The sequence below is a fragment of the Chenopodium album genome, chromosome 17 (assembly GCF_948465745.1).
Source record: "Chenopodium album chromosome 17, dcCheAlbu1.1, whole genome shotgun sequence".
NCBI lineage: Eukaryota > Viridiplantae > Streptophyta > Magnoliopsida > Caryophyllales > Amaranthaceae > Chenopodium > Chenopodium album.
The window spans coordinates 25,723,637-25,734,870 of NC_137850.1; the positions used below are offsets into that span (position 1 = coordinate 25,723,637).

The 11,234-nt window shown below is 36.9% G+C and overlaps 1 protein-coding gene across 1 annotated transcript; it reads left to right on the forward strand.

The window, feature by feature from the left end:
• Positions 1-960: 960 nt before the first annotated feature.
• Positions 961-3,321, forward strand: LOC145588762 (uncharacterized). The gene is made up of 6 exons (XM_081645367.1): positions 961-1,148; positions 1,333-1,500; positions 1,716-2,295; positions 2,476-2,604; positions 2,829-2,928; positions 3,128-3,321. Exons 1-6 carry the CDS (start codon positions 961-963, stop codon positions 3,319-3,321), a joined length of 1,359 nt encoding a protein of 452 aa, XP_081501493.1.
• Positions 3,322-11,234: the final 7,913 nt, after the last annotated feature.

Consider the following 11,234-nt stretch of genomic DNA (forward strand, 5'->3'; position numbering starts at 1 on the left):
GGAGATGTTCTGGTCCTTGGATTATTTCTGGATATTTTAACTGTCCTTTACATATGGATGACAGAATAGGGAGAGAGATCACTAATGGTGAAATGGCTCCTTTTCAAGAATGTGTGAATTTATGTGATTTAAGTGATATGATTCAAGCTGGTGCTAGGTTCACTTGGACCAACAAGTAGTTAGGATAGGCTAGGTTTATAGCAAAATTGATAGGACCCTTATGAATTCTGATTGGGTTCATTCTTTTCCTAGATCCTTTGTTCATTATCATCCTGAGTTATGGTTTGATCACTGTCCTGTTGTCATTAATTTTGAAGAATGAGTTCAGGCTGGTCCTAAGCCTTTTACATTTTTTGACATGTAGAATAATCATCCCTCTTTCTTTGATTTGGTGAAGGAAGCTTGGAGTATAGATGTAGTGGGTAAGAAAATGTATCTAGTAGTTAAAAAATTGAAAGAAGTGAAGAAATACCTGAAGAAACTCAATAAAGTTGATTATTCTGCTATTGGGGCCAAGTTCCTTGAGACTAAAGAGAAGTTGCTGGAAGTTCAGAAGGGAATTCAAGCAGACTACAACAATTGAACTTTGATTGATTAGGAAAATAATTTATTAGAGAGTTTTGCTAGATTCAGGAAGGATTACTTTGATTTCTTGCAACAAAAGGCTAAGATAACTTAGTTAAATTTAGGTGATGATAATACTGCTTATTTTCATAGAAGTATAAAGACTCATGCTTATAAGAAGAGCGTGGTGACTATTGCAGACATGAAAGGGAATTGGTGCTCTGATAAAGATTAGGTTGCTAAGGCCTTCACCGAATATTATAAATGGCTTTTGGGAACCGAGGATAGTTGTGATGTTAGAGTGGAACAAAGTGGGGTTGATCTTGGACCTGTTATTTATAAGGAGCAGAGTAATTTTTTGATTGATCTTTCTTTAAGGAAGAGATCTAGAAAGCCATGTTTAGTATCCCTAGAATCAAATCTCTAGGACCTGATGGGTTCAATAGCTCTTTCTACAAGCTGAGCTGGAACATTATGGGGGATGATATTTGCAATGCTGTCTTGCAGTTCTTTGATACTGGCAAGATTTTGAAAGAAATTAATTGTACAAATCTGGTCCTACTACTTAAGTATGATCAACCTATGTCAGTTATAGACTTTAGACCAATTGCTTGTTGTAATGTGATTAATAAAGTGATTACTAAGTTGATTTGCTCCACACTGAAAAGTATCCTTCCTGACATTAATTATTTCCCCTAACCAATCTAGGTTTGTTCAGGGTAGAAGAATTTATCACAATATTTGTACTGTTCAAGATATTATTGGCAGATATCAGAGAAATAGTGTTCCTACTGGGTGTATGTTCAAGGTGGACATTAGAAAGGCCTATGATTTTGTGAATTGGAAGTTCTTGCATGAGATGCTGACAGCTTTGCACTTTCCTGATAAGTGCATAAAATGGATTATGGAGTGTATTACTCACCTAATTTCTCTTTGGTAATTAATGGGGAAGTGCATGGTTTCTTTCCTGGTAGAAAAGGATTAAGACAGGGAGATCCCCTTTCTCCTCTTCTTTTTGTGATCTACATGGAATATCTTGCTAGACTTCTAACTAAAATTGGAAGTCATAAATATTTTCATTTTCATCCTTGGTGTAGAGGTGTAAGACTTAATCACCTGGTGTTTGTAAATGATTTGATTGTTATAAGTAGGGGAGAGGTATGTTCAGCTTCTCTCTTGATGAGAGTTTTAGCTACCTTTGCAGCTGCTTCTGGACCGGTGGCTATTAGAGGAAAATCGAATGTCTATTTTTGTAATGTTGAGCAAGAAAGTAAGGAAGACATTACAGGAATCTTTGGGTTCCAGGAAGGGTCCTTGCCTTTCAGGTACCTTAGAGTCAAAGTGAATGCAAAACAGTTGACAAATGATGATTGCAGTATCTTGATAGATAAAATTGTTGCTAGAATTAAATCTTCGGGAGGCAGGACCATGACCTATACTGCCAGAGTGGTGCTAGTTAACTCCGTGCTAATGTCTCTGCATAATTATTGGGATAATATTTTTATTCTACCTAAGAAAGTACTAGAGGGTCTAATGGCCATATCTAGGAATTTTATATGGGATGGGAAACCTATCTTCAGTAGATCTCCCCCTATAGCTTGGGATATAATCTGCAGACCTAAGAAACAAGGTGGTTTGGGTGTTCAAGATTGTTTTAATTGGAATATTGCTGCTATGGGAAAGTATATTTGGGATATTGCAAATAAGAATGATAGCTTGAGGTTGAGATGGGTCAATCATCATTATATTTAAGGGAAGAGCTGGAAAAGAATGGGGTGCCATACACAGGCTAGCTGGTAGTGGAAACAACTCTGGAAAGTGAAAGAAAAGATTAAGCATGGTTTCACAAGTAACAAATGGAACCAGAATGCTAGTGGTTATACAGTTACTTCTGCTTACAAATGGTTACAGATTTCAGCTCCTGATGTTCCATGGTGCAATTGGGTGTGGATTAGATCTAACATCCCAAAGCATCATTTCATTATGTGGATTGCAGTTTGGGCCAGAAAGAGAACCAAGGACAAACTGAAGAAATTTGGGGTCTTAGATGATGATACTTGTCCTTTATGTACAAAGGAGTCAAAATCAAATCAGTACATCTTTTTTTAGTGTGAGTACAGTCAGCATATTCTGAGTTGTATACAAGGAAGATTTGGCAGAAGAATACAGTTTAAGAGCATGGAAGCTTGTAATGACTTGTGCTAGGCAGCCAGGAACAAATTTAGATTATTTGTGCTGCTGTTATTTACAACATATGGCAACAGAGAAATGAAGTCATATGGAAAGCAAAGATGCAAATACTAGACAAAGTTGTGAATAGAATATGTGTAGATGTGTATCATAGGATTCGTAACATTGGTTCTGGTAAAATCAAGGCTAGTGAGCTTGATTGGTTAAGGGGCATTTGCCTAGGGGTTTAGTAACCTCAGTGTAATATTTTTTTGTGTGATTAATAAATTTTTTGCCTTTTCTCAAAAAAAAAAAAAAAAAGATGCCTTTGGCAAGATTATTTCTCTTATTCAAGCAAAGTAGCCTGGCTGTTTCTTTGTTGATGGTCTTGAAGGGACTGGGAAAACATTTTTGTACAATGCTTTATATGCAAAAGTGCAGCTGGAAGGGAAAATTGTGATTCCAACATCAACATCAGGCACAACTGCAACAAACATCCCTTCTGGCAGGACAACACATTCGCGGTTTAAGATCCCTCTTGATTTAGAAGCATCTCTTGTTGTGATGTGCCAAAACAAGGCAGTTTAGCTGCTTTAATAAAAGAAACAACTCTGATTATTTGGGATGAAGCTTCAATGGCAAGAAAAGAAAACATTGAATCGGTGGATCTTTTACTCCGTGATCTTTGTGACCTAGATCATCCATTCGATGGGAAAGTTATAGTATTTGGAGGAGATTTCAGGCAAGTTTTGCTAGTTGTTCCCTAAAAAACTCAAATAGAAGCTGTTGCAACATGCCTGGTAAATTTACTTATTTGGCCTTGGTTAGAAAAACTACACCTCACTGAAAACATTAGAGCAAAAGAAGATCCCCCATATGCATCATTTCTGATGAGTTTGGGTAATGGTGAGTTGCAATCCTCAGAAAATGCTTTTGTGAAAGTACCTCCTCACATTGTGAGTTATTATCAACAAGCTAATGAACCTGTTCACCATCTGGCTGCTACTGTATTCCCAGAATTAGGACATGCAAGCTTTTCACCAGATATTTTCAGAGAGAGAGCCATCCTCACAACATTAAATGATGTAGTAGACTCCATCAATTCTTTTTTTATTGATTAATTTCCAAGAGAACCTGCTGTTTACAAGAGTTTTGATAGTATACTTGATGATAACTACGTAATTTACCCAATTGAGTCCCTGAACCAGCTTGCCCCAAATGGCATGACTCCACATGAACTTGTTTTAAAAGTAAATAGTCCTGTTATCTTGCTCAGAAACATTGACCCAGCAGATGGCCTGTACAATGACACACGGCTTATATGCAAGTACTTTAGAAAGAATGTCATTGTTTATTCTATAGCCCTTGGCCATCACCATGGAGGACTTGTGTTCATCCATCATGTTAACCTTCGACCTCCCTCATCAACCAAATACCCGATTCAGTTTGAACGAATGCGATTCCCTCTCAAGAGTTTATTCGCCTTAAGCTTTTCCCTTTCTCTCTCATTGGACGTGCATTGGAGTGGTTGGACAAGGAGGTGAAACCAAACTCCTTGAGGACATGGGATGAAGTGACTAAGGAGTTTCTATCTCGGTTCTATCCTCAAAAGAAAACGACCGAAGCGAGAGCTCTTATTCAAAGCTTCAAGCAAAAACCCAATGAAAGTATTTATAAGGCATGAGAGAGGTATAAGAAATACCAAAGAGAGTGCCCACACCATAGGATTCCTACCTATCAAATCATCAAAATATTCTATGGAGGTCTAAGCCCCCGAGGAAAATCTTGCCTTGATGTAGGAGTCGGAGGACTAATAATGAACAAGACGGAGGAGGAATTAGTGGACGTCATTGAAGATGTAGTGAGGCATTATATGGATTGGCAAGATGATGAGTGTGAAACAACAAGCAAAAGTGGTGCTTCGGTGTACTCGGTTGATCACATCAATGTCATCAACAACTTGTCTTCACAAATCTTGGAATTAGGGAAGGAAATGACCTCTATTAAAGACAAACTTAGCTTGAGAGTGCTTCATCTCAAGCACCGATTCTTCCCTCCCAAAATAAGGGGAGAGGTACATTTCCTAACTCAAATCCCCTTCCCCCTTCTAGCAACATGTCTAATGGTTATGTGTTTTGTGATTTGTGTGAATCATATGACCATGATGCTTCAAATTGTCCTAATGCTTCTTTTGATGGATGTGATGATTATGTTGGCAATGAGAATGAACATGTAAAATATGTTTCTAATAACAATGTTGGACCTAGATTTGATAATCAAAGAAATAATGGGAATAGGAACTATCATAATGGGAATTTTGATAATTATAACCACAATGTAGAAACCTAGGAAACCAAGGTTTCCGAGGCAACTATAACCACCAAGGTTATGGTGGTAAAAACCAAGGGCAAGGATATGGGAACCATAATAAAAATTATGGTAATCATAACCAAGGTGGCCAAAATCAAGGTCGGGACAGTTAGAGTAACCAAAATAGGGGCAATTTTCAAAATAACAATCAAAGGGGTCCTCCACCTGGTTTCACTCCAAAGGCTCAAGGTCAAAATGATAGTTCTTATGCCCAATCATCTCCTTCTAGAGGTAGTTTGGAGGATGTCATTGAAAATTAAATCAAGGTGTTGAACACTTACATGTCATCTAGTGATAAGAAGTTTAATGATATGATGGTTCATAGTAAAATGTTGGAGAATCAAATTTCTCAATTGGAAAATGTTTTGAAAGAGCATGCTAGCCCTTCTTCCCTACCATCTCAAGGTGTAGATCCTAATAGATCAATTAATGCCATAGTGACAAGGAGTGGTAGGATTCTTGAGAATGTAGAGCCTAAGAAGAGTGAGGCTAAGGAGAGTCCTAAGGAAGTTTTTGTTAAAGATGAGGAAGGAAAAAGCTCTTTGGTTGAGGATGTGGTTGAAAAACCAATTGAAAAAGAAAAAGAGAAAATGAGAGAAGTTATCAAACCTAAGCTCTGTAGGGAATATTTCAAGCCATTAACCCCAAACTTGAACCCCACTGTGATCATACACTTAAGCATGGTGGCGTCCAAAGGGAAGGAAGCTAGAGCAAAAGAGTCGCCAACAAGTTTTAGGAACTTGTAAACCATTCACAAGGTGAAGATTACACCCCTTAACGATCCATGAGATCGTCAACTCCAAAAGGTCTTGAACCAAATAGGGTTCGGGGATGAAGGTACAAATCCAACCTAAAAGAGATTAAACCTGCCCTAATAATAGGCCTCTACTTCATTCTTCTCGTATTCACGTGCGCTTTTTGACTAGCATGCAATCAACAGATTAACCCTGAACCTGTTTATCTATGTTGGTTGAATTTAATGCATAAGCAAAACTATTATTGGCGATCACTTGAATTATAATCATATTAGCCCTAAACAAGATTATTAATTATCTTATTAAGCGTGATTACAAGTACAAATTCCCTTTAAACATGCATAAAAGGCGTGATCAAGCAATAACAATAATAATCATCATAATTATAATCATAATCATAATAACAATTATAATCATGTTAATAATAAAGCTTAAATATAATAGCAAGATCATAGGCATGATACTAACAAGATTAATAACAAACCCTAGCATGTCACTAAGCAATAAAAATCAAAGCTTTAGCCCTAACATGGTACTAACATGATATTAGAAAAGAGTAAAAGGCACCCTATACATGATACTAGAAAGCAACATAAACATCCTAACATGATACTAGGAATTAAACAAATTTAAACATGCTTTCTACAAGAATAGAGCAATAAGATTACATACTTTGATGCCTCGTGCCTCTTTCTAATAACAAAATACACGTGTTAGTAACTTCAAGGAAAATATAAAATCAAACATTTAAATCAAATAATTGAAATAGAGATTAGGGACCAAACCCTCAGAAATTATAACCTTTCACGTCTAGGGCGAAGGCAACTTCTAATAGGTGTTTCTAGATCTCGTGAATGCGGAATTTTGTAAGAGGGAAGGTTTAGAAAAAGAATAGAAAGAGAAAGCTTCTAGCTTTTGAGAGATGATGATTGTGAATTATTGATGATTAAAAACGGAGGTTTAGGACCCTATTTATAAGAAAACAGTTCGGAAATAGGTAGAATTTGATAAGGAATAAAACTCCACTCTGTCGCTGCAAAACCGACCTTGTCACCAGGCGACAGGGTTTATCGCGTGGCGACAAGGCTTGTTCCGTGGCGACAGGCCCGTCGTTTGGCGACAGCCTGGATTCCTACGCGTTTTCAAACACGGAGTCCACTTATCAATCAAAATCGATTCGTAAAGTTCGTATGAAAACTGAAATCGTATTTTTCATAAAATAATATTTTATTCCAAATAAAACTTATCAAAATCTAATTATTAATTCTAATTCTATTAAGATTAAAGAGAACCTTCTAAAGAATTCTAGAAGACTATAATTAATTCTAATAACTTTAGGAATAATAATTAACATTGGGCCCTCCCCTAGATCATTGGGCCGCATGTAAAGATCAAACAGGGCCTAGTTTAGTATTTTGGCCATGACTTCCTCATTATTCATCAGAATTGGGCTTATAATATATTGTTGGGAAGCTCTTTGCAAGCCCCATCCAACTACACTATTATTGGACCCTTGTCGTGGACCAAACTAAACTGGCTTGGCTGTTTTCATAAAATAGAGTTGTTTTCGAAAACAGAAAGAAAGAATTTTTAATAAAAACCAACCGCAACACCTGACTTTTCACACTTTCACCTCATTCGATTATCATTCGGCGCAAAAGGTACTCATCACTGGGTTTGGTTTTGGGGAGACACATTTGGGTGTCTACAAGTTCCCATACCCCCAAAAGTTCAATAGGCACAAGTTAGATGAACAATTTGGCAAATTCATAGAGATGCTTAGGAAAATTCGTCTTACCCTTCCATTTACTAATGTCATTGATCAAACGCCGAATTATGCAAAATGCCGAAGAACTTGTGATATGGCGGAAATGGTTAGCTTGACTGAGAATTGTAGTGCAATCATTATGAACAAGATGTTGCCCAAGTTGAAGGACCCCGGAAACTTTTCTATCCTTTATGCTATCTATGAGATGCAAATTGATAATGCCTTGTGTGTAGGGCTGTACAGAGTGCGGTTTAGACCACAACAAACCGCAAAATAAACTGCAATTTTGCGGTTTAAAAATTGCGGTGCGGTTTTTAAAAATGACCAAATCGCGGTTTGCGGTTTGGTGCGGTTTCCAAAAATATTGAGACCAAACCGCACAGCAAGCCGCACTTTAATGCGGTTTGCGATTTTTAAACTATATTTTCATTAAAATTATATAAAAGAACTAAAATATATGAGCTAATCTTTAACTATTAGTTAATTAAAGGTTAATAAAAAGAGTTTAATATTTGAATTATAAACTAATAATTATAAAATAAAATAAAAGTTTTGTTTTAAAAAGAATAATTACAATTTTATTAAAATACGGTTAAACCGCAAACCGCACCGCAAATGCGGTTTGGTGCAATTTTTTAAAAGTGCGGTTTGGTGTAGTTTAGAAAAATTACAAACCGCACTTTTGCGGTTTAGTGCGGTTTATGATCCAAACTGCACCAAACCGCACCGCGAACACCCCTACTTGTGTGACTTAGGAGCTAGTGTTAGCCTTATGCCATATTCGGTTTATCAAAGACTTAAGTTAAGAGAACTTTCACCTACCAACATTACCTTGCAATTAGCCGATAGATTAATTAAGATTCCAAAAAGTAAGGTAGAAGATGTTCCCTTGAGGGTAGGAAAGTTTGTAATTCCGGTTGATTTTGTTGTTCTTGAAATGGATGAGGATTCCAATATTCCTATCATACTTGGTAGACCTTTTCTTGCTACATCGGGTGCCATGATTGGTGTTAAAATTGCTAAGATTTCTCATAAAGTTGGAGAACAAGTTATTGAATTTGATTTGAATGAAAGCATGAAATATCCTTCTTCTTCACTTGAAAATTGCATGAGAGTTGAAATCTTGGATGATATTGTGAATTCAATGCATGAGCATTTTCTCACCTCTAATGAGCCACTTGAGTGTGTTTTGTTGAACAAGGAAAAGATAGGTGAGCATGGCAAGGAAATGGCTTTCTTTGAAAGAGTCATTGATGAGAGAATGGAGGAGAGTGATGATCACATTTGTATGGGAATTTCAAGCCAAGATGCATTGCAATTGGCTTCAACTAAGGAAGGTAAAGGTGTTCCAATTGTAGAGCTCAAACCTCTACCATCACACCTTAGGTATGAATTCTTAGGCCCCAATTCTACTTATCCCGTCATTGTTAGTTCCTCCTTGAGTGAGAGTCAAGCTCAAAAGTTATGTGGTGTTTTGAGAAGGCACCAAGGTGCTTTGGGCTATACAATTGATGACCTCAAAGGTACAAGCCCGGCTTTATGTTCACACCATATTACTCTTGAGGAGGGCGCCTAACCTAGCATTGAAAGACAACGAAAGCTACATCCTCAAATGGGGGAGGTAGTTAAGAAGGAAATCACTAAGCTATTGGATGCAGGAATCATATTTCCCATCTCTAGTTCTAGATGGGTTTCCCCGGTCCATGTTGTCCCAAAGAAAGGAGGAATGACCGTTGTAGAGAATGAGAAAGGTGAGCTCATTCCTATAAGGACGATCACGGGATGGAGAATATGTATAGACTATCGACGTCTAAACACATCCACCAAAAAGGATCATTTTCCTCTTCCCTTCATTGATCAAATGCTTGAAAGAATAACAAGGCACAAGTATTATTGCTTTCTTGATGGATATTCTGGGTTTTTCCAAATTTTGGATTTGTCGTAGCTATCTTACAAGGCATTATTCCCTTACTATCTAATAGTAAATAGTATGCTTGTAAGTCTTAGGTTTATTTCTAAATTAATAGAAAATTTATAGGATTCAATCTAAAATTTTGGTGAATTCTATACCTATACGGGGTTATTGCATCAAACACTGAGTTTGAAGGCGCTTCCAAAGCCCTTTGATTATGTTGATCTTACTCCAACTTACCAGTAGTTGTGTGAGTAATGAATTCTCTTTTAAGGCACTTGTAAAAACCTTTTGAGTATTCTTGATCAATCATTCTCATTAAGCCCTTTTGAGTCTTCCGAGATTCTCAGTTTTAGTTTGTTGCTAAGCTCGATAGTAATCGAGTTCATTTTCCTCCCACTTGTCGTTTTGGAAATGTGTTACTTTCCAGAAAGACACCACGTTTTGGAAATGTGTTACTTTCCAGAAAGACACCACTTAGAGAAACAAACATTATGTTCTCATTTAGGTTGTGGAGGAAATGCCCGTAGTCTCAGTTAAATGCTTACAAAGAGACATGTATATTGTCTTTGAGAAAACGTTTGTTGTGAAACAAACAGCTAGCTCCTACTTGAGCTATCTTAGCCTTTAATGAGCCATTAAGCTCCCACTGAGCCACTAAGCTCTTGCTAAGCCGGTGAGCTCCCATTGAGTCACTTAGCTCCCTCTGAGCTAGTGAGCTTCCACTGAGGCTAAGAGTTTTAGACATATACTTGAAAAGACGTTTAGAAGTTAATTCTATCCATAATTGAATATGGTGTCCTTTCTTAGCTCCGACATTTTGTTTAGTGTAACATTAGTCATTAGTGAAAATCTTTAAGAACTTTATAGGAAGGGATGTGATCCATCATTGTCTGAGCCATTTTAAAATGGCATCGAGGTCTCCGTGAAGACACACTATGTTCTTTGTGGAGATATTTATGAAAATTTAAATTTCAGAACTTTGTGATGGTCACGCTTGGCTCAAGTAAACATCGCTTGATCTAATCTAGACGTTTTGATATCTTGCCAAGTCGATTCTGTACTTAATTGAACTCTTGAGCTATTCAAGGTCTAGTTTGTTCACATTTGATGAATATAGCCATATTCTTTCAAATTCTTCGTGAAACGTTGAAGTAATTGAATCCTCTTTAGCTTTCGGAGTCAATTGTCTATACCAAGAATAGCCCTTTACTTTGTCGATTTTTAACAAGACTTGCTTGTCTTAGAACGATTCCGAATCGATCAACTGTCAAGAGCCTATATAACCTTGAGTACGTTCTTGTTAATGTGACATTGCTAAAGATGTTCGGAACACAAATCAAGCCTATGATTTGAACTTTGTGAGTTTTCATGTTAGGGAAATGTTTGTTTATAATCAAGCATTCTTGACTCATGGTTTAGACAACCATGCCACAAATTTGCAACTATTGCTCTTTACTTTGAATGCGAGTCTTTCCATGTGTTAACGGATTGTTTGCTGATTATGGAACACAATAACCATTAATTTGTTCCAACCTTAGCTTAAAAGGTCTTTAAACAAAGCATACGACCTTACAACTGATGTAGCTCTTCTTGTTTCATTCTAAGCTTGTAAGTCAATAACTTAGCTTAACTTTAATAGTTTGAGGTCACTTTCAAAGTGTAACACTCAAGCAGTAACTGATACTTGTGAAGA